This window comes from Oncorhynchus masou, chromosome 15 (genome assembly GCF_036934945.1).
Source record: "Oncorhynchus masou masou isolate Uvic2021 chromosome 15, UVic_Omas_1.1, whole genome shotgun sequence".
NCBI lineage: Eukaryota > Metazoa > Chordata > Actinopteri > Salmoniformes > Salmonidae > Oncorhynchus > Oncorhynchus masou.
The window spans coordinates 8657108-8681214 of NC_088226.1; the positions used below are offsets into that span (position 1 = coordinate 8657108).

The 24107-nt window shown below is 40.6% G+C and overlaps 1 protein-coding gene across 6 annotated transcripts in view; it reads left to right on the forward strand.

Annotated features, from left to right (window-relative positions):
- The first annotated feature begins 1095 nt into the window (after positions 1–1095).
- LOC135555510 (nuclear factor 1 X-type-like) overlaps positions 1096–24107 on the forward strand; it is a 122420-nt gene continuing 99408 nt past the window's right edge. Inside the window, exons 1-2 of one of the 6 annotated variants that reach the window (XM_064987999.1) lie at positions 1096–2040; positions 8920–9003. In XM_064987999.1, the coding sequence (XP_064844071.1) occupies positions 2038–2040; positions 8920–9003 (87 nt within the window). In that variant the 5' untranslated portion in view covers positions 1096–2037. Of the gene's footprint in view, positions 2041–8919; positions 9004–12503; positions 12673–17020; positions 17092–24107 lie in introns of those variants that run through there. The other 5 variants (XM_064988005.1, XM_064988007.1, XM_064988003.1 and 2 more) reach the window with 5 other exon arrangements.

The window sequence follows — 24107 nt, forward strand, 5'->3', positions numbered from 1 at the left end:
ATTTCTGTTATTGCTGTATCTTTATCATCATCATCATCAACAACATCTGCTTTTCTCCAGCTATTAGATTCTCCTGAAGTTATAAACCTGCAGGAGCCATAATACGCTCGAACATTAAATAACAGCTTGTGTTTCTCATGGGTCTTTCTAAATATAAGGTCATAAACATATTGCGGAAGAGGAGATGAACAACCAGTTAGCATCTTGGAATCCCTTGGGCACGCTCATACTTTGTGGCATCACAACACTTGCATATTCTTACCTTAAAGGTCAACGCAGAAATGTGTTGGAATAAAGGAATATTCTATTAAAGTCAAGTCCTATTGAATGTCAAATGAATTTCATTGCCCAGTATTGTTTGATATGAATAACATCACAGTGATTTGAACAGGGTGGAAAATCCGTGCACCTGTCCGGGTCTTGCTCTGGGCTGAGGATACATTAAGACATACTAGTTTGCTTAGTTGGCTAAATGTGGATGAATTCTGTAGAACAGTTAGTGGAAATAATTCTGTAGCCTACAAAACTGGTGTGAAATCCCCGTTTAATCTCGTCCTTCACTGCAAGTCAGAGAAAGTTATCCCAAACCTGCTCTGTTCTTACTAAAACGCACAAACAGGACCGTGACGGCCATACATGAGCTCTATTATTATGTTGAAAAAAAATGTCCATTTGTATTAATCTAGACCACAAAATATTTTCCTATAGCCTACAGTGGCCTAATAACTGCTAGGCCTTTACTGGCAAATTCTCGTCGTTGTATATCTGGCATGACTAAATATCCATATAAAAACCTAAGAAACATCCCTGCACGCAGTGTGCACTGATTACATTATTTGTTTTGGATAATGATTAAATGTTATCTAGGCCTAATACCGTTAAGAGAGGTTTGTAATTTATAGCTTATATCATTGACCAATGTTTAAATGATTTGGATTTTATCATACCACCTCCCCCTCTGCTCTCCCTCCCTCCCTGCGTTCCCGCTCTGCCTCTACACTGTAGCCGGTGAGTGGTAATCCCCTGCCGTCAACGGTTTACTCTGAGCCCGTATTTAATTCCTCTAAACCCCCAGCTGCCGTCCTGGTTACTCACTGAGCACGACAGACTGTGAACCGCTCCGTTTATTAATAATTCACCAGCCCTCCGCTTCTCCGGCCGCGATCCACTGCTGCGCCTCCGCGCGCTCTGGTCCACCACTTCACTTTTTCTGGGTTTATTACACTTTAACAGCCGTTAACTCCAACTATTTAATACACTCGTCAAATGTACGGGGATTAGCGTATACATATGCGCGTTCTCGTGAAGTCGCCTGGCATAGTGGTATGATCAAGTATCACCTCTCTCCCAAACTTGCAACATCTATGGTGCCAGATCTGGTACTAGTTGTTGTCTCGTTTTTATCTCGAGTAAATATGGGCATTGAAGAAAAGGTGAAGAAGTACCAAAGGGAATTCCATTTTTGTATTGTTTTTTATTAGAAGGACCAGAGGATGAAGATAACACAGAGTTCCATTGAGGCACACAGAAGCAACAGCTGATTTGTGAGCGCGTAAGTAGAGTCTACTTACTGCCGGTTCCTTGCAAAGAGAGACCTCTGCTCTGTTATTTGGGAGCTGACGAGACGCTAGCATCGTGCACGGATTTGCCTCACTGGGTATTCGGTGAACAGAGCGGACGGAAGGGATGGCACACTGACAGGGGACCAGAGCAAGTCCTCACAGCCCCGACAACCGCCGCCCGTGTTTTCATGGAAGTCCCACGCGTGAATAGCGGACATAAACACCCCGAATGAAGCCGGGAAGTGGTTGACTTGGATAAGCCGTCTCCCTTCCCTTTCCCTGTTGGAGGAGAACAGTAAAACTACAATTTAAAAAATGTTCACTAGGCCACAGGCCGTCCCGTATTAGGGTTATTTTGCTTCCGGTATCAGAAGAAACGAGTCGTTTTCTCTCTCCCACACTTTTTTTGGAAGCTGAACTTTTTTAGAGTTGAAAATGGGTATTTGAGACTGTTGGCACATTTCCCTGCTCCACAATGGTACGTGCTGTGTAAATCAATAATTTGCTATTTTATGTATCTGAAAGCTTGTAATCATCTTAATGTTTTGTTTAAACAGGAAAAACATCACTCTAGTACATCAAAAACTATTAATGATTACCCCAAAGTTATATTGTGAGTGGTTTAAGGAGTAATACCGTACATTAAAGTTAACTTTGCACTACCCGATCTCATATTGATATTGTATAGGATTTTATGGTAAAACATATATGGAAGTGGGTTATATTTGAACAAGGATAACGCGGATAATTTATCTTCCTTTATCCTCCACTCAGCTACATTCCCGGGGCAGTTGAGCTGCTTCCAGTCGTTGCAGCTCGTGGTCATGCTGTCGCCCCCTTATTGACAAGCAGAGCAGGGTACTCCACCAATCAAGCGTCTACTTTGATGTATCTATATTACACACAAAGTCAAGGCAGCGTTGCACAATCCAAACGTGAAATAAATTGAATAAGCAGTAACATAAAAGCCGAGTTCACCTAATGTAAATTGTCAACGGACGCATTTACTTTTTGTTTTACAAGTGCATTTTGGCTACAGTTTATAGGGGACGTTACCCTAAGAGTTGGACTTTATTTCTGAAATCAATAGTTGTGGAAGATAATTGGCGAGACTGCTTTCCTCTCGTGCTCTGTTGCTAAATATTATCTACCGGTATAACTTCTTACCGACTGCTGCGTATTTACGCATAGCTGTAAAGGCTATTCACTGAATTCAGGGCAGTAAGGAGAGCACAAGGCCATTCTAATAACCACTAGGCCCACCAAGTCCACAGCACTGGTCATTGTGATGCTGCTTGTGATTGCATGTTATGATATTGTAATGGAGAGTTTAGTTCAGTAGAGGTTAATTTCCTCTATGACTTGAAACATTTAACATGAGTTTCTTGAGAACAGATAATATTGCTGCGCTATAAGTAGGCCTAAACCAAAACAACGTTTGATACAATCTTTACATGGTAAAGCAGTGGAGTGAATCGTGTCTCTAAGACTGTCAAGTAAAACTATCTGACTCCGGATTAAATGTAAGCACAAATGACATCTATTCTGGTCCTTTATTTGTTTTGTGTATTTTCCCAAAGTAGTCCAGTTGTGGGATATTGGGTAGAAGTGGACTGGTATTAGGTTCTAAATTAGTCATGGAAAGTGTTATTTAATGAGTTATAACTTGTTGTCAGTTTCTTGATCTTTAGTTTGATCTCTTGGCAGAGGATCAGTTCAGTTGGCCATTTTGTGTACATTGCCTATTGAGGAACCACTGACATATACAACCTTGAAGTTACTGATAGATTCCTACAATTCTATTTGCACATGAATATGGAAAATGATTTGTATGAATAATTATTTGTTTACTTGCAAACTGAAATGGCACTAGTCCAAGTAATTCAACAGTAACTTAATATAAAAACAAAATTCAGGACAGGCCTCACATGGGATTATGTTTATTTGTTGTTTGTTTTTTATGAAAAGCTAGACAGAATTTCTGCCCAACATATTCTACACATGTAAACACGCATAATCGGTATTTAAGGATTCTAAGGCAATCTTTCAAACTCACCCTGTTCATTGAGTCCTTCACTTATCAAATATATTGTACTTTGGGAGTGCATAAATATATGCATGTATTAAATAATAACATATGCTTTATATGCTTCACAAATTAATGTATGCTCTCTTTTCTAAGTATTCTATAATACCATTAACTCTATTGACTTCAGGCACTAAAAGTTGTCTTTTTTGGAGTGCTCCATGGTCTGGCCCAGGGTCAGGATGTGTGTGATTTGTATGAGGAGGAGTACTGTATCATAATCTCAAGGAGCTGTGTAAATTGTTAGGTAATTGTATATCCCACTCTGTAGATGTTGATGTGTATGTACAGAGGGAGCAGCTCACCACAAGATGATCAAACAGGCGGTTTCCAGGCCATATGTTTTCTGCAGCTCTTGGCTGTCGCTGCCAGTGATGTCATCTCTCACTGTGTATATGGGTCCTCCTTCGCCCTTATGTGAGCTGTGGTGTAGAGGCTACCATATCCTTATTGGTGTTGCAATCCAGATGAATGCTAGGGTTTGTCTTTGTTAAATAAACACTTGGGAGGTGGTGATGGCATGCATATATGTCGTATTAACCCCTAGTTGTGATCCTATAAAGGGTGCAGAGAGTTGTCTCTCAGTTCTGATCCGAGGTCAGTTTCTCATTTCATCTTTATAGGTTTGGTGTCATGTAAGGTCATCTTAGATTAGCAGTTAGGGTAGACTCAAATCAAATCACATTTTATTGGTCACATACTGTACACGTGTTTAGCAGATGTTATTGCGGGTGTATGTACTAGTAGAGCCATAACCTATGAGGACTATGTACATAGACTATGAACATGGATCAAGTTTTGGTAGCCGTCCATATGCTGCAGAAGTTGTGTTGCATTATGAGCCATCCTGATTCTTCAGAATGACGCCCCCTGTTTTAGAATGCCAGCCTCAGCCCTTAAAGGCATCTTGCAGTGCCCACTGCAGAGAGAAGAAGATGTCCACATCACATCCATTTTTACATTTGAGTCATTTAGTAGATATTCTTATCCAGAGCAACTTACAGGAGCAATTAGGCTTAAGTGCCTTGCTCAAGGGCACATCAACAGACTATTCACCTATTTTTCACCTAGTCATTTTAGGGATTCAAACCAGCGACCTTTTTCTTACTGGCCCAATGCTCTTAACTGCTAGTCAACCTGCTAGGCTACCTGCCACCCCTCCCTAACCTGTTGTCCCGCTCTCTTGGGCACACATTAAATATGCATTATAATGTATTTTTAGAGTCAGACCAAATTGAGATGACTGTGAGCAGGTCATCTACATGGTATTCAAAATACTGCCTCAAATGTTTAATATAGTCCAGACTCAACCTTAGTACTATGACCAATGCAGACTGCACACCAACGCTTAATGAGTCATTTCATTCTATTTAGTTTGGAACTGTTTTACAGTGTTTTCTGCCCTCCTGGTTTAATTTGAAAGAATGCCCCAACAATAGATGTCTTTGCCTGCTCTCCAGTTGAGGGTCTCTAATGAAGAATTAGAGCCAACACCATTATTCATTCAACTGAGCTCACAGGCTATTTATCAGTCGAGTTGTATTTGCATATTTAATATTTCAACGTTTCTTCTGTATTTAGAACCAGGTTGAGCAAACATAATAGACTTGCATCAAATACATTATCCACACCTCAGACTTGAAATGGAATGCAAGAGAAAGAACCAAAGGCAAACCCCAAACAGCCCTGCAACAATAGGCAATCTCCAATCCTACACACACCCTTCTAATTATACCCCCCCCCCCTACTCCTCACCTCCTGAGATGCAGGTGTAAAATATCACATTTTTCCAGAATTTTTCCCTGAGGGGGCTCTGGCGTGGACTCACACAACGTACATTTCTCCTTTCATATTTCTCCCCCACATGTTTTAACAAACAAGTTCCCCCTCCCTGTCCTCTATTTGATCTGCACAGGTTTGTTAGCTTGTTAGTGAGTATACAATGAAGCCCCATGCAGCCACTGAGTGGGATTGGGAGGATATCAGTGATGCTGTAGAAAACTAGCTGGCACTATTGATGACGATGTCCAGTGTGGATGAGGAGTGATAATGATGATGATCACTGTCTGATCAATAATGGAGAGGACTGTTCTTATGGATTGTTGTGAGGCCAGAAAGACTGGTTTGGAAATTAGTACGGGAAGTCAGGTGCATTTATAATGTGTGTGTGTGTGTGTGTGTCTGTGTGTCTGTGTGAGTCTTTGAGAGAGAGAGAGAGAGAGATAGAGTATATGTTTTAATTTATCCTGTGCCATGAAAAGATGCCAAGTGGGGCAACCCCCATACATACAGTCAGGTCCATAATTATTGGCACCCTTGATCAAGATGAGCAAAAATGACTGTATAAAATAAATAATACAAATACTGAGCAATATTGTATACTAAGACAATTGCTCAGAGAAAGATGTTAAAAAAATAAGTTATTACAAAAAATCTGAAAAAGATAGGGATCAAAATGATTGGATTCCTTGTTTTCAATACTCTAGAACCCTTCCCCTGTTTTCAATACTCTAGAACCCTTCCCATTTTTTCAATACTTTAGAACCCTTCCCCTGTTTTCAATACTCTAGCACCCTTCCCCTGCGAGGATAGCCACACTGAGCCTTTTCCTAAGAAGTTTTATGAGACGGAGAATACGTTGGGAGGGATCTTAGACCATTCCTCCATACAGAATCTTTCCAGATCCTTGATATCTTTCGTCTGCTCTTATGGACTGCCCTCTTCAATTCAAACCACAGGTTTCCAATGGGGTTCAAGTCCAAACACTGAGATGGCCATTACAATGTCATGTCATCTGACCATAGAACCGGTTCTAATCCAAGGGCCGATGGCGTTTATCAATCTCCAAGCGGTGCTACCCACTGGGCAAAACCTGGTTGAATCAACGTTGTTTCCATGTCATTTAAACAAAATAATTAAATGTGATTGAGTTCAATCAATGTGGAAAACTGATTGGATTAGCAAAAAGTCATCAACTAAAGGGAATTTCATATTTTTCCTACAATTTTGCGATTGTATTACTAAATATCTTTCTCTGAGTAATTAGTATAAAATAATATAATTTCCACATTTTTTTGACCATGCAACATAGCTCAGGGTGCCAATAGTTATGGACCTGACTGTGTATAATTTTGATGAGAGAGACGGTGTGTCTGCGGCATGGAAAATAAAGTATTTCTGTCTTTGTTTTAGTTGCTGGTCAAACCCACACAGTTACATTGAGCATTCAGTGTTCACCAAACATGGGAATGTTAAGAAATCAAATCTCAATCAATTGCATTTGATGAACATTTGAATTCTGTAAAACAGCACATCTAGGTCACTCAATCACAGACATCAAGTCATTTTTTGTAGCTTTTTAAGTGTTAATTAAGTGAGGCCTTGATACTATTTTCGCTCAAGGCTGTGGCCATATGGACCAGGCATATGTTACATATATATAGAAAAAGGGTGGCATATATAATTGACAACATGCTCCATAAAAACACAGAGAAAAGGGAAAGGGGGCCAGTGCTACAGGGAGCTACATCAAACAATCAGTGCCGCCTCAAACAAATGATGCCCCTTTTCAAGTGTGAAGGCAATCCATGCAGCAGAGAGGGAGAGGTTTAACTCTGCTATCCCTTCATCCTTCCACCACTTCATTCCTCCCTCCTTTCAGCAAACTACTGGTCAATCCAACTGCTTTTAGTACTGTAACACCCTTAGGCCTGAGAATAAGCCTCTTTCTCTGATGAAGAGACCGGTATCATTATCACAGCAATAGCCAATATGTGGCAAGCAGAACTACTACTGTTAATGCCTTTGTTAGGACGATATGCCTACGTCCATTAGAAGTGTAAAGGACATACTACAGATGAACCTTGGACTTTAACAACCTTTGAAGAGCTGAGAAAGAGCATTTCTTGTAATGGAACAACTCTTTTATGGTTTCACTCTGTTCTCCTCCATATATATCAATGATGGCCGGTACGAACATGGTTGTTGAAGCCGAACGTCATGAATCGCCTAGTTTGAGTTTTTGGTTCTTTTGGATGACTTGCACTCACATTTCTTAATCGGAAATCTAACTTGAAGAGTAAACATACAAAAGTAAGCAATGGATTTGCATTAAATGATTAGTTTATACAGCGTACACAAACACACCAACACACACACAGGCACAGATGCCCCTTCAGTGTTAAAAGGGAAAGGGAAAAGACAAGAGTGCTAACCTCTCATTGGGTGGGATATGAATAGCCTGTGTTTCTAGCCACAGCTTGGTTAGCCAAAGTCTGGGAGTTATTATAGTGTTGTGTGTTTATGCATGTGTCTGTGTGTGTAAGTATTCCTTCAAGTATTGTTCCTGTGTGTGTGTGTGTGTGTGTGTGTGTGTGTGTGTGTGTGTGTGTGTGTGTGTGTGTGTGTGTGTGTGTGTGTGTGTTTGTGTGTATATAGTGTATGTTTACCAGGTATAAGTTAAGAGTAGCATGCATTCAGAGATGGCTTCGAACAGTGTTTGTTCCTGTTTTGTGAAACTTGAGAAATCAGGATTTAAGGTTCTGAAAAATAGGATTTTTCCCCAGCTCTCCATACCAAGGTTTCCTCCCAGCTATGTTGTCTGGGCTGGCCTGCCTCAATTGACGGCAGAATTGGAATGGATGCTCATTCAGCGCTCAAGGCCCAGCTGGTGTGTTCCACAGCATACAAATGAACTGTGCTGAAAGGAAACAACACTTAGAAAAATACCTTTGCTGCATCGATCAGTGAATGTATGCCCTGTGTGAATGTTTTGTGCTGAATCAGTCACCGCTGTGGGAGAAGTCACCAGGTGACAACCAGGGACAGGAAATGCCATTGTGTCAGTGTGTATTGTGTGGTGTGATCCAAAAGCAGCTGAAACGGTCTGGTCTCCATTCTGGTTCTAGCACCGGAGTTCAGGCCTGCAATATATATGAGTTGGCTAGTGCACATTATGAATCATGCTCTGTGTGTGAGTATAAGAGGGGTAGGGATTTACCATTAGAGGTTATGTACAGGATGCTGATGTTGCTTGACTAAACTGTAATTGGCACATAATTTCTGACCAATAATAATAACAATACTAATAATTATAATAACAATAATAATAATAATTAATAATTAATAAATACACAATAGCAATAATATTATAATAATGTTATTATTATTCAAATTAAAATGATGTTGTGTTGTGTGCTGTATTTGTTAAGGAGTTGTTTAAAGGATGGTAAATGCATTGATACTATGAATGATTGTTGTGTTACGTTTCAGGCCACCGAAACCTTTCTGGTGAATGAAGACCCCTCCAGAGGTCCTGGGATGCCTGAATGCTTTGTAGTATCAGATTCCTACAGGGTATGCATTATTATTGTTATTATTATGATTATTTAATGTGTTATTTGAGTCATTAGTCATTATTCTGACTGATGGCCTGCTTTCATGCTCTTGGTAATTACACCACAATCATAATGTCACTCACAGCTCCCTCTCCTCAGCTGCAAACCATTACAATCATTATTTCCACACACACTTTAAGAAAAAGGCCTTGCAACTCCCCCGAAGCGCCCTTTTCCCTCGTGGGAAAGAAAATTATAACGATAATGTGCAGTATGCAGAGTTGCATAAAATGAAAAAAGGACCCAAAAAAACTAGAAAACTATACACAGTTGAAAAAAACATGCAGCTTTAAAAATTCCACCCAGCGAGCGCATTGGATTTACAGTGATCAGCCTGAAATGAAATGGTAATAAAAAGAGAATTGCGGGATCGGGGGAGTGGGGGAGTGGGAGTCTGTGGATGACTGAAAATGTGATTGTTAATGAGGTGGGAGCCAGTTTTCTACTCTTTGTTTCCAGCTAAAGCCTTTTGCCAAGTTATAGAGAATCTGGGTTGCTACAGTGTATTGTGTGTCCCGGGGTACAGAAATGAGCCATAATGGGAGGTAATTGAGTATCATGGTTGGTGGAGAAGTTGGAGAGGGGAGAAGCATTAATATGACCATATTAGATATCAGGGCCAGTGAGTTCAAGGCCATCCAGAGAAGGGTATCTGTACTCACCTCCTCATAGGGAGGTTATGCCCCACACATCGCATGGCTTCCATGACACATCACCACTCCAGCTACCTCAGAGTTCTCTGTCTGTCCATTTTGTCTTCATATATGAGGGAGTCATTGGTTGGGATCCTAATCTTAGAGCACAAACTTTGAACCCTGTGAATTCTGTGCGTAACTTCTGAGTCGTATATTTGAGTTGTTCCATAGATTCTGTGTGTTCGTTGTATACAAAACAACCCTTGCAGATGCTGCTACAGTACTTCATTATAACAGCAAATCCATGATTGACTTTACCACAATGAGTGTTGTAGCACAGCAAATATGTATATTCCATCGTGTGAAAAGGAGAGACTCAACAGCCATAGCATATGGCTCTACCATGTGTTACTTAATGAGCGATTTACTCCCATAGACCACTAAATGTGGGGCTCATTTAAGGAGTGATGCTGGATGAGTGTTTGCGTGTGTTGCAGTCAACTCAACTCTATAAAGGAGGAAACCAGTTTTTGATCCCCTTCGAACCCACTCTCTGTAACCTTTCACTTTTGTGGTCCTGTGTGCTTTTTATGACTTCAGAGAGAGAAAGATAGAGAGAGAGAACTTCCATGAATACACTGAGTTAGACAGAGACTACAACTTGGGAACAGGATTCATTCCACCTGCTGTTACACAACTGACCAAATTATGTGTATGTTTGTCACTCTGAAAGTTTGTGTTTATCAGAATTATTTTGGTATATAATTTTAAAAATATCAAGGTAACGTTTGTCATTTCAGTCATTTCATATTCACGGATGAAATCAACCGGTATGGAATGCTGTGAGCATGACCTTGTGTGGTGAGAAGGGGAGGTTACAGTTATGTGGTCTGCACAAACCCCTGACCACACACTTTCCCTCCCTCCCTCCCTCCCTCCCTCCCTCCCTCCCTCCCTCCCTCCCTCCCTCCCTCCCTCCCTCCCTCCCTCCCTCCCTCCCTCCCTCCCTCCCTCCCTCCCTCCCTCCCTACCTCCCTCCCTACCTCTCTATATCTCTATATCTCTCTATATCCCTCCCTCCCTCTCTGTCTCTCTCTATATCTCTCCCTCCCTCAGTCTCTGGCTCCCCTGGTTGTGTGCAGTATAATTGGCCACACAGAGCCCAGATCTCTTTGTTTCTCCTGCAGAGGCTTGCGGTGTAAATGCACAAGCAGTAGGCCTCATAAATCTGAGGGACTCCAGTGGTCTGATCAAAATTTCAGCTCCACAATGACTTTACCCCCACAACACTATACCACACTTAGGACCTGGTCCAAAACTTGTTTTATTACTTTGTGAAAAGCGTGTGTGTGCGTGTGTGTGCGTGTGTGTGCGTGTGTGTGCGTGTGTGTGCGTGTGTGTGTGTGTGTGTGTGTGTGTGTGTGTGTGTGTGTGTGTGTGTGTGTGTGTGTGTGTGTGTGTGTGTGTGTGTGTGTGTGTAATGTAAACATATGTTTCCCATGCCAATAAAGCCCTTTGAATTTAATTGAAGTGAGAGAAAGACTTTGTCTGTGAGAGGGTACATGCCTCTGTAAATTGTTCTCAGTATGACCAATATTCTGTGTTTTCTAATACACTCCTCCTTCCTTGGGACACTATCTTGTTTTGGTAGCATACAGTATGTTCTTGCCAAGCAGTCCTCAGGTTGGGCTGTTTTTCAGTTTCAAGTCAACTTCATTGTAGCAAATGTCCCAAGCCAGAGCAACAGTGTGGCTCTCCTGTTCAACTGCAGTCACCATTACAGGTTTCAGTCTGGACCTGATGTCTGTTAGTGTTCTATACACTCTGCAATGAAATGTCTTACTTGTACATCGGCCTGGGGTGGAAGTGTGCACTGAAATTCAGTCAACATGCAGAAAGTGCCTTTGTATCAGGGGTAACACATAGAAGTAACACAAAATGTGTAGAACACTGACAAATATTTTTTACATTTGTTTCACAAACTAATTTATGCATAGGCAGTGTAAATGTAGTGTAATAACAATGTCATACTATTGTAGGTATACCCATTCATTTACATAGCTAGAGTAAAATTTACATGGGTCTAGATAAAATTAATGCCAACCAAGACCCCAGTTTCGTTCATTTCCAATCTCATTAAATGTTTCCTCTACCTTCTCCTTTCTCAGATGGAAAACAAATGACATTTCCAATATTTTAAGTCAATCTCTTAATATCAAGTCATTATTTATCAACATTATATGTCTTTATTGTCGGCCATAGGCTCCATATGAAGCATCACCTTTGACCTTAAAGCAATCCTATTCTTATGGTTGCATGGACTACTAACTGGTACGCCTAATAAGCCTATAATAATATTTCATAGAAAACACATCAAAACAAAATCACATCGTAGCTATAGCAAATGTTTATCTCATTGCAAAATACAATGCTCAGACTGGAGGACCTTCTGTAAAGCATTTGACCTTCTCGTTTAGGATATAGTCTACTCAATACACGTCGTACTGATAAAACGCTGGATATTACGCATTCGGCGTTCCTATTCATTTAACCCGAGTAATAATATATTTGTTACCCTAAAGAAAGAGAACGGTGTATTGTCATTATGCATGGTTACTGAGTATGAGCTGAAACGACCGGATTGAGCAGAAGTTTGCCGCCGCATGATTTACGAAGTTGGGAGATTCATGTTAATGATATTATGTTGTATAGCATACACCGTCGCCCCTGATCAATCCCCACCCAAAATATCCGTGCGCACGAAAGGAGAATCGGTGGAAGAGGGTGGGAGACAAAACTTTTTTTCCCCAAAAGTTTGTGTAAGCTTTCACTTTCAGCCTTCTAGGCGGGGTTACAGTACAGCATGGAGTGAGCGAAACAGGACGGCGAGCGATTGCAATGCAGCACTACAGCGAACTTCCATCCAACTTAAATAAGCTCTCCAATTTTCATTTCTAAAAATAACCATGTACTCCCCGTACTGCTTGACACAGGTAAATGCCATTATTTCATTGTTATTGCTTAGTATACAGTCGGTGTTGCGGGTTAGATTAGTGCTCCCACCATTTGCAACTATGTAATAGTTTAATTTGAGCGTATTTGTTACTCTCTGTTCCTTTCTGATAGCATTTGTCTTGTATCTCTGACACTTTTTCTTCTTAGATGGCATTTATTCGCAGGGCTTTCTTATGCGTTTCATTACACATGGTTTTGTAGAGAAAATGGCGCTCCTCCCGAATCTATTTAATATAAAAGGAGGGGAGAAGTGGAGGAGGAGAAAGGAGTGAATGTAGAAAACTGGACTTGAAGTTTAGTGTTACATGTGATGGATGGTCTTACATTGACATTTTCCAAAATGTTGATCTCGCAAACGCTTGGCAGTGAGAGAGGCTACATGTGGAAGCGTAGCCGTCAAAAAGCTTTATCCGCTAACGGTTGAATCTGTGACAGTCGAGGACTTTAGGTCGGTGTATGCTGCCGCCAGTTCTACAGTAGCCTACACTTGTCAACCGTGCTCGATTCTGATTAACACAACGTACCTATTTAGTGAAAGTAAATGTTCGGGAATATAATGTTTAGACTATTTTACGCACGAGTATCTCACTGCATATATGCGCCATAAGGATTATTTTCAATGTTCTGATCATGCCCAGTTGATATTAACTTATTTTAGCGACTCTGGTCCACTGTACCTAGCACAAATGCTGTATTTAATCTGCTATTATAAACTCTTGACCATTTATGTTCATAGTAAAACAACCATCCCACAATTTACAGCCAATAAATATTCCATAACTTTGAATGAGAAACCTACCTCTGATGTTTTACTCTGTGCTGCTTTTCCCTAAATGTATAACCTACTTTCAACTATACAGTGGATGTCCAGACCCCACAACCTGGTATATTTGGTATACATACACCATGCATTGTAAAGTTCACTCATATTCAATGGGGAATTACTCTGGTACTTCCACATGCAATATTCCACATTTCTGAGGACAGTTGGGCAGAGAGCTTATAAGTTGAACAGCTTATTGGCACTAATTGGTAATTGATAAGGTCCTACCCAAATAAAATGTACTTTTGTAAAGCAATATAGAATCTCTTGCTATATAATATAACTAAATAAAGTATTGTTCAATATGCTCATTAAATGTAAAATCTGTTTTGATATATTGTATTTGTTAAAACTGGAGAGTTGATCAGGTAACAGTCTCAGAATCGCCATCTACTTTTTTTAAATCATTTTTTAAAATAAAATATATATAAAGCTTCTCTTTTTCTATTTTATGAAATGATAGTCTATTTGTCCTGGAGGAAAGAGAGTGTTAACAAGTATTATGGTGCCTGAGATGTGGTCAATGGATTGTAACAAAACAGTGCATTGCACAGTCATAAGATAACTTAAACAGTTAGTTATTTAGTTTATGGATGTGTTTACTTTGAAAACATCATGTGTATTAGTAATAGTCCGTATTTACTTTGAAAACATCATGTGTATTAGTAATAGTCCGTATTTACTTTGAAAACATCATGTGTATTAGTAATAGTCCTATAACTTCTCTGTCAAATGGACAGTGATTTAAGGTCAGGCTCGATTCTAAAATGACCAAATGTCACACATCATTGCTTAACTTTTTTTTGACTCACAAAGAACCCTAAATCTATGAGGTTCAGTAACTATTCATTTATGACTTATGTGCAATATCATTACTCTTGAAACTGGAATTTCCCTTAGCTTGACAAAGTCACTTGGAGGGAAGCACCAGAGAAAGCTCTGCTTGAAGTTGTACTGTCAACAGTATATGTTCACAGATAAATGTGACATACAACAGGGGTTTTTGAGCCCACTGACTGAAATATTTAACGTATTTTAGCAATATAATCCACATAATATAAACCTACAAAGTTCCTTGGCCTAAACTGAATCGTGAGGCACCCATCATTTAACTCTCTGCATCAATATATTCCTGGTTCTGCAAAAACAATTTAGTGGTCTGCTTTTCTTCTTTCTATGCATTTCTGTGTAGATTTTTTGTTAGTTTATGGATTCTTTAAAAAGCCATGCCTTTTTCTGGGTCCAAAATAGAATGGTTGTTGATATTATCTGCAATTCTATGACTCTCCTAACCAGTGGCATAACTGTTGGAAATCTATTCCTATAAAGCAAACTTGTTTATCCCTTGGTTTCACTGGACAGTAGACTGCCAAGGCCTGTGTGATGTGTAATTCATTCCTGATTTTACAGTGTTTTATTAAAACAATTTTACTTCCATGCCTCTGACTCCTGTTACAGAAGCAGAGAGGGTGTTTTTCTCAGTTGCAGTCACGGCCAGTAGTCTGTTTTCATTTAAAACTGTAGAATGATCATATGTTGTTCTCTGTTCTATTCCCTGATTGACAGAAGCAAGACAAAGTTGATTTTAATACTTTTTTAGAAGTGTATATCTATTGGAAGAGAGTGTCTTGTACTTTTTTAGAAGTGTATATCTATTGGAAGAGAGTGTCTTGTACTTTTTTAGAAGTGGATATCTATTGGAAGAGAGTGTCTTGTACTTTTTTAGAAGTGGATATCTATTGGAAGAGAGTGTCTTGTACTTTTTTAGAAGTGGATATCTATTGGAAGAGAGTGTCTTGTACTTTTTTAGAAGTGTATATCTATTGGAAGAGAGTGTCTTGTACTTTTTTAGAAGTGGATATCTATTGGAAGAGAGTGTCTTGTACTTTTTTAGGCCACACGGGTCTAAATGAAATTTTACTGAGAAAGAAAATAGGCCCACATATTTAGAAATGATGGAATGGGACTTTATCAGATGCACAGAGAGGAATCTCTATGTAGGCTCGAACTTTTCTCTCCAACAGTTTAGCATTGAGATTTTGGTAGGCCTATACACATATAGCTTGATTTGCTAATGCATATTTATTTCCAGGGTTTCTGGAATTGATAAATGTAATATTTTTACTAAAGCGGCAGTATGAAAAGAAAATGAAGCTTGCATAAAGCCAGCGATTTTTTTTGTCCGTTAATTAAAATGAATTGGCAACATAACTGACTACACATTCCGCACGTGCTGCGCATATGCAGAAGAAGGCCTATAGGGTAAATCATTTGGACTGGATAAACTATATAATTATATTATTTAAAGTTATACATTGACTGTATAGAGTTTGGTATGTTCATGCATTTTAGGGAGATATTCAACAAGAGAACAGCTTTGTGCATTGCACTCGTCCAGCGTGCGTGGAGCTTGCGCCTCTCTGCACAGCCCAAGCCTCCTGTAATTCCCTTCACTTCTGATGTGCCTCTTGTCTGCAGATGTAAACTCACATTTTTGTTTATTTAATTAAGGTTAATAATTAAAAAACGAGTGTGGACCTCGGATATGACAACACAATATAAACAATCGAATAAATTATTAACAGTGGTAAGAAGCCTTTCTGGAGAGTGGCGAGATGGATGGGGTGGAATAGAGGCAAATTATGGAAAGCATTCAGAGGTCCAGATATACTTTATTCGTGTGTTGTTTCTAGTGGGCATACATGTTTTATGATGTTATAAACATTACAATGTAAGCCCATACCAAAGTTATCTACAGTAGGTATGGAAATAGACTACACCAAATTCACCGTGTTGTGTGGCTGGCTGATTTAGGCTATTGACTGAGTTTTTAGATAGCGTTGCCTTTTCCAGTCTTGCAGCACTACACTCTTAGAATAAAGGGTGCTATCTAGAACCTAAAAGGGTTATTCGGCTGTCGAGAACCCTTTGAAGAACCCTTCTGGTTCCAGGTACCAGCCCCTTGAGTTGCATTTAGAACCCTTTCCACAGAGGATTCTACATGGAACCCAAAATAGTTTTACCTGGAACCAAAAAAAGATTATCCTATGGGAACACCCGAATAAACCTTTTGGGAACCCTTTTTTTTGTAAGAGTGTAGGGCTTTTTCATTTATGTAGGTACGATTAATCAAACCAGATTAGATCAGTAAAGCAGAATTCAACACTTTTCTTCTCTACACAGTGGAGTATCGTGATATTGAAAAATACACTTGACATTGTTATTGTTGTTGTTGTTATAGTCATTGTAAGGCATAGACTATTATTTGGCTATAACACGGAAGCATGGCATACTTGGCTTGTTTCCATAAAGCCACCAGGTCATAACCATTTTCTTTTCGCATTTGCCTAAACCACTTTATGCTAATGATTTTGTTTATGCTCACAAGTTTATACAATAAATGAAATGTGATCACCCTATACTATTCTTACTCGTACGACATTTTAACATCCTCTTCTCTTTGCTCTCCTGCTCGCGGGACGGTGACCCCTGCGCGGGAATGCTTTTCACACCTCTTAACACCCTCGCGACACTAAAGTATTGCACTACTCACCTTCTAAACAATCCATTAGTGGTAAGTGTTGCCCTATTACTTATTTTAAGGCATATATATTTTAATGTGTGTTATATAGATTTTATTAGGCATTGTTACCATATGTTGTTGTAGCCCATATTACATTTTTTTAAATATTAAAAATTAAAAAACGTTCGTTTAACTTAACCATTCATCTTATTGAAAGGAAGCATCATTTGCTAAATGTATTTCCCACACGTTCGGACTTTGTTGAAAAACAGTCAAGGTATGGGCACAAGGCCCAAAAATATATTGGCCCGTTTTTTTTAGACAACTCAATGCTAGTCAATCACTTTTGCCTTTGGCCTAAAGTCCTACTAAGTTGTTTAAAAAGTTTAACATACATAAACCAAAAGTTAACTGCGGAGAAAGAACAAAATGGCTATTTAATACAGTTTCGTTATGGGCCTAATTTCTGCACTTTGTAGCCCCGCAGCACCGATTGGCTGAAAGTAGCCTACTAGCCGTCTATTCAAGCAGATAGGCCTAATGTTTAGCAAAAGTAAGTCACATAATTTCAGGATGTCATCTAAAATTTGCAAACTTGTTGCCTTGAAAATGTATTTTACTTTTCCCATTTTCATGCAATTAACCCTTGAGTGACAAACCCAAAAATGTTTTATCATTAACCCATTATTTGCATGCATATTTGAGACAGAAAGACTAAACAGATATTTGTAATATTTCGAAACAATTTAGTCCTAAGGAACATATTTCTTGTTGCAAGTCATCTTTGTATTGCAGATCATTAAATAATTCACCTTTGTCTTAATTACCTTCATGCCTACATTTGTGGCTTAATTAACTGCCCTAAATTATCCTAAATTAGGTTAGGCCTAAATGAGTATGTATTACTGTGTGTTGCTGCATGAAGATAGACACATATAATCTATGTCATTATCAGTTGTTATCAGGCATGGTGTTTTGAATTTAAACATATTCCACTGAAACCTCCATGTAGACATTTTCTAAGGTGGCCTTCCAAACTCTCCTCACCCATCCCCTTCCTCTCCTCTCTTCTCCCCTCCTGTCCTCCACTCTCTCCTACTCTCCTCACCCGTCTCCTTCCAACCTCTCCTCACCCCTCCCCTCCTCTAACCTCTCCTCCCCCCTCCCCCCACCCCCTCCTGTCCTATCCCCTCTTTCTCCCCAGGCCTGGAAAATGAGTTGGAACAGCTGTTCAGGGGATTAAAATCTAATGGAACCACAGTCTGAATAAACAGAAATGTTGGATTTTTTGAAGTAAAGATACACACTCATACAAACAGCCCCATGCACTCCCCAAGCACACACACACACACACACACACACACACACACACACACACACACACACACACACACACACACACACACACACACACACACACACACACACACACACACACACACACACACACACACACACACACCAGAACCTTCCGTCCTACGTCCGAATGCGATTAGGCCACTGTGTGGTTATCACTGGATCAGGATCCACATTTTTTAGGCTGAATGGCAATGATGTTTTATACTAATGTTTAAGAGGCACTCGGACAGCACTGACTGTGGTTAATCTATGGAGCAAAAACAAATACCCAAAGTGTAGAGCTCCAAAACACTGAATTTCAGTGGGAAGAAAAGTAGGCTTTCATGACTTTTATAGAATTTCAATGGCGGACATATTGAATTATTATATTACTGTGCTTGAGTTCAGTTGTGCGGAGAGGAAGCCCCCTGCCCTGCAGTAAAGCCAATCAGAATGATGCAATGAATGTATGTAGTCTGATAGTGCTTTTCTGATTGATGTGGAATATAGCCATTGGAGTGAGCCAGTAGAATAATAACCCCTGTGTTCCAGACAGCCCAAGTCAGTAATGCATTTAATGGATATATGAACATTATTATGTTCTCCTCCTCTATCCCTTGTTGAAGGTTGGAGTTACGATGAAACCGGAGTCCCCCAATGGCCTTGTAGGTGTCTCGTGGCAGCGGGTGGCTCTTTTCCCATCATGTAATGGGGACACCGGCAGGCCACAATGCCAGACGCTCACAAGGACACTGTGTTCCCTTTACTCATTCATTCCTACCAGGCCACCACCACCACCGGCGGCCTCAAGTCTCCTTTGGTGGTTGGTTGGTAGGTGGTGGAGTTGGCAAATTCAAACAGCTATAAACAATGAGGTGGCAAAGGCCTGGTCTCTAATCACAGATATGGGCTGGCTGGTGGCTGGTGCTGTTATCTATTCCTCAGGGAGGAGGTACTGTATCCTGGACCTAGAGATGACCCGACTTGTTAACATTTAATGAACATATCAAGAATATTTAAAGGACATATCAAGGTTTTGTTGATAAATGTTTTTGGAACATTTTCCATCAGACTTTGTAAGTCCATGATGGGGGCACTGCTGTATCTCCAAAACATGTCTGTCTATTTTATGTAGAATTCAGTACACTGTGTGATGGGGAAGACAAAGACTGGAGGAATTGGATGTATTTTGGCAAGAGGGAATATAGATTTGAATTAAGTACCATGTAGTTTTTTATCTCAAGCTGCATGCAGAAAAGCCCAAACCAACTGAGTCTCATTCAGTATCTGCACAGCTGTCCTAGCATCCGTGGAGAATGGATTCCTATTGCTATTGCCATGGGAGTCTCCAGCCAAGAAGAATAGGAGGATATCCAGTGTGTGTGCAGAGAGAGTGGTGTGTGTGTGTGTGTGTGTGTGTGTGTGTGTGTGTGTGTGTGTGTGTGTGTGTGTGCGCGCGCATGCATGCGCCGCACTGCCGTCTCCACCCTCCTGCCTTTCCCTTCGCTCATGTCACCCCTGGCATGGATTATGCTTTGGCAGAACCCTGGCAATGCCTTTAGCCTCAGTGCGGTTCCGTGGTCGCTGATATGTTGTGCTGTTGCCATGGCTACAGAACGCACACACACACACACACACAAGCACAAGCACAAATGACATAATTGAGCTAGAATATACATAGACACACACAAATACGTCTGTACAATATGGGAGAGAGAAGGGGCTAAAGTGAAAATGTGGCTTTCCCATACAAATCAACAGAGGGATGGAGGGAAGGATCCCAGCTCTGTAGGAGCTGTGGGCAATAAGGCAGCTGCATGGGATGGACTGACACGTTGGTACAGTATGTGCTTTCCATGATTAGTCATGAATCTAAAGAGTGGAGCACCTATTATCACCTATTATCACCTATTATCTAATATTTAGACCACTGACTGTCTGACAACTAGTTTATCTGGAAGTGAGAGGATATGGTGAGGTTGGTGGTATTTGTGTAAGAGAGGGTGTGGCTGCTTGGGTTTGCAGAGATGGGCATGCCATGGTGTGTTTTGACAGTTAAAAAGGTCTACAGTATGTTGGTCTTATTTCCTTTGCCATTTATTTCTCACCATGCAACATTCTCTCTGTTCTCTACCCATCCCCTGTGGAGTGTTAGTGTGGGGGAGATGATAAGTCCTAGTGTTTTTACTTGATGGGCCCTATCTCAGAGGGCATCGGTGAGATATGCAGACCTCACCCACTAGCACTCTGTTACACTCCACTAGGTCTGTAGTGGGGTGTAATGGCAGTGTTTGAATTGAAAAGTGCCACACAATTCAGAATTGAGGGGATTGTATGGAGCTTAACAACATGGAGGGAGTCTGTTCTAGACAGAAATGTAGACTCCTGTGTCCCAAGTCTGTCAGTAGTAGTGCTGTAATGGATTTATAAGTGATTTATAAAAGCTGGTGGATGTGCTCTTAATATCAAATACCTCAAAATGTTTTGGGTTTGTTTGTCTCATACGGAGCATAAACTTCACATCAAGTGTGTGATTGGTAATATGAGAAAGAGCATGAAGATCCATTGTTTTGGCATGTCACAGGTCTCTGCTGCTGCTCATTGACACCCCACTGAAGGTCACTACAGTAGGGGCCTGTTGTTTGTTATGGAGGTGGGGACAGCAGTCTGGTCACTGACCTCAACTCCCACTGATCTAAATATATAGACCCCTCATTACATTGCTGTTGGATTCATCTGTATGAAATCTGAGATCTATCTACCCCTCTTCCTCCCTCTTGCTCACTCTCTCTCCCTACCAGACATAAACACACTCATAACCAAGCATGCACAAGCTCACACAAATATGGCACAATCTTGCCTCTGAATCGGTAATATCTCCACATCTATTTCAACACACCCATCCAGAACACACACGTACAGTATGTGAGTGAAAACAGACACACATACATGCACATTCAAACCCTCTCAGGCTTTATGCATTATGCATTAATGGACACATACACCGGCAAACAAACACGCTCAAACACTTTCCACACCTGCACACACTTAAGCACGAGGCACAGGTGTGCATTCTTGACTCTCCCTTGTCAGTCTGGTGCCGACAGTCAAAATCACAGCTAGCACCACTAGACCAGAGTGATGATTGGGGAGGTGGTGTTGGTGGGGTGGAGGGGGGCTGTTGTATTGCCAGCGTACCATGTGTGCCAGCTCCTCGACTGACTCCTAACCCATATGGCACTTCACTCCCTAACCTCCCCCAAATCTGACTGTGGAAACATACTGCATTAGCACTTCTCCCTGCACCTGGCTGTGGCTGAAGAGACAATTATGTACATTAGCAGACAACTGCAAAATACCTCATCTCACAACAATGAATGTGGAGGGTGGTGGTGGTTGGACGAGGGGGGAAGTTTAGGGTAGTTGTAAAGTGAAGACGTCACCCAATGACGTCACATATTGTGCTCATGTAATGTTGCCATTTTGCAACTCTTTCTGATGATCAGGTGAATCAAGGTGAAAGTTGATTTGTGGGTTTTGGCTCAATTAATGACACTACTTTAATCGTGTTTCCTGTTTGTTATACCTCATTGAGTTAGTGTGTTGAAATAGAATCGGTTTTGTTTTTCTAGCCTAAGGTGTGATGAATGCAGCTGAGAGTTGGAACTCTGATCCTGGATAAGATTACCAATCTGAAAATGATCACTTTATAACTAAAAGTGTACATCGAAGTAAACAATATGTTTTGCTTACATATTTTATTAAGGAATGAGAATGATCTACACCGGGATAAATGGAGCATTTAATGGGTTAAACTTGGAGGGAAGGAGTTTTCCTGTCTTGGGGACGGGTGGTGGAGCATTGCCGTTTGGATGCTAACAAATCCTCAAGTCAAGCTGTAACAAAAGCACTTGTAACCTTATTTCAAGAGCTGAAAAAAACAGAAGGTAAAAGGAAAATTAGAAGTTGGAGAGACAAGGATCATAAACAACAATATCAGTATCTTAGGCTGGCAAGGCTGCACATCTGTTGGTCTCAGTTTCTCCTTTCTTTCTTTCTTTCTTTCTTTCTTTCTTTCTTTCTTTCTTTCTTTCTTTCTTTCTTTCTTTCTTTCTTTCTTTCTTTCTTTCTTTCTTTCTTTATTTTTTCTCTCTCTCTCTTTCCTTCTCTCTCTAGCTCTGTCTGTCTGTCTGTCTGTCTGTCTGTCTGTCTGTCTGTCTCTGTCTCTGTCTCTGTCTCTGTCTCGCTCTCACTCTCTCTGTCTGTTTCTCTGTCACTCTGTCTGTGCTGTTTGGCCACCCGGTCCAGCGAGGATTCGCTATTGCCCTGGGAACAAAGCACTGCAGCTCTCTCCTCAGAGCAGGAAGTTGGGCCCTGGCCAGTGGTGGAAAATCTATACGCATAATATAACATATCTTTACCTTACATGAACTCTGAGGAGGACTAGCAGCTATGAGCAAACACAGAAAGGGTGTGTGTGTGTGTCCTGAGATTCTTGTGAGGGTCTGCTGGCTGTGGCTGTAGGCCATACTGAGAGTAGTGTGGAGAGCAGGGCAGGGCCCTTGGTAGTAGTCAAACACAAATAACTGCTGCTACTCAATGTGGAAAAGGTATCCACAGTACTCTGAACTGAACTTCACTGTTGGGGCTTTGAAAATGACTTCAAGCCAGAGTGTTGCTTTTGACATGGAAACCTTTCAATTTGAGTGGAAAATGTTACCCCCTTCAGTGAATTTTTTGTATTTTTTAAATGTGCAATACTTTAAGGTTTTACGTTAAGTAGGCTACAGCCAGACATTCACGTCACATTAAGTTTATTTTTGTCAAAAATACAGATTGTATGTAACAACAATGCATGAAGAAAAACAAGGTCAAGCCTACATATGTCACCACCAGGTTCAATGGGGGACTTCTTGACATCACTGTTGAAGCTCAAGGAACTGTGTCCCAACTCGCACTGTTTTCACAAAGTGGGAAAAAGCTTCTCCTTCAAACATATGCAGGAGTTTAGAACACCAGCGTTGCTTTGCCCTTGATCAGCCCTTTCCCAGACTTAATAAGACGTCTGCTTGTTTGAGGTATCATTTCTGTTAAAGCACTTTCTCATGTGACCGCTCACAATCTGAATGGAGAAACAATGTGCTCTTGTCATGGTCTCAGTTTTTAGTGCTTTGTTGAAAAGAGAATGAGGAAAAAACTACAACCCCTGTCTAAAGTGTCAAGTTTATGTCAGTCTTTTTGGCACAGGATGTCTTGAGAATAACCTTGTAAAACCCAAACACATATCATTATCGTCATCAGTTAAGTTACTTTTTGCCATCTGCAGCATATTATGGGGACTGTCAAGTCTAGACATGATGGACCATCAAATGGTGTTGAATATCTCCATCAAATCCCTACACGTTTGTTTTCATTTGTCATGTCATGTCTTTTCCATTACCCAAATAAGGATAGTTCCCGACTTGGAGTTAGGACTCTTGTGGGGACCGCAATTCCCTGTATGTCCCGGTCATGCTACTAAAATGTATGATAAAGTAGGAATGGCTTAGGCGGGTGCAGATGTGTACATTATAGTGGGGTTTTAAGTTAGAGATTTATGTTCATCATCTTCAGACTAGATGGAAGAGCTCCTGACCTAAAGACATGTCTGTCGTTGATCTGCTTTGTAGGATGTGCATGAGTTTGCTGTGTGTGTGTTTGACTGTGTAACCGGGGTCAATGTGCTGCTA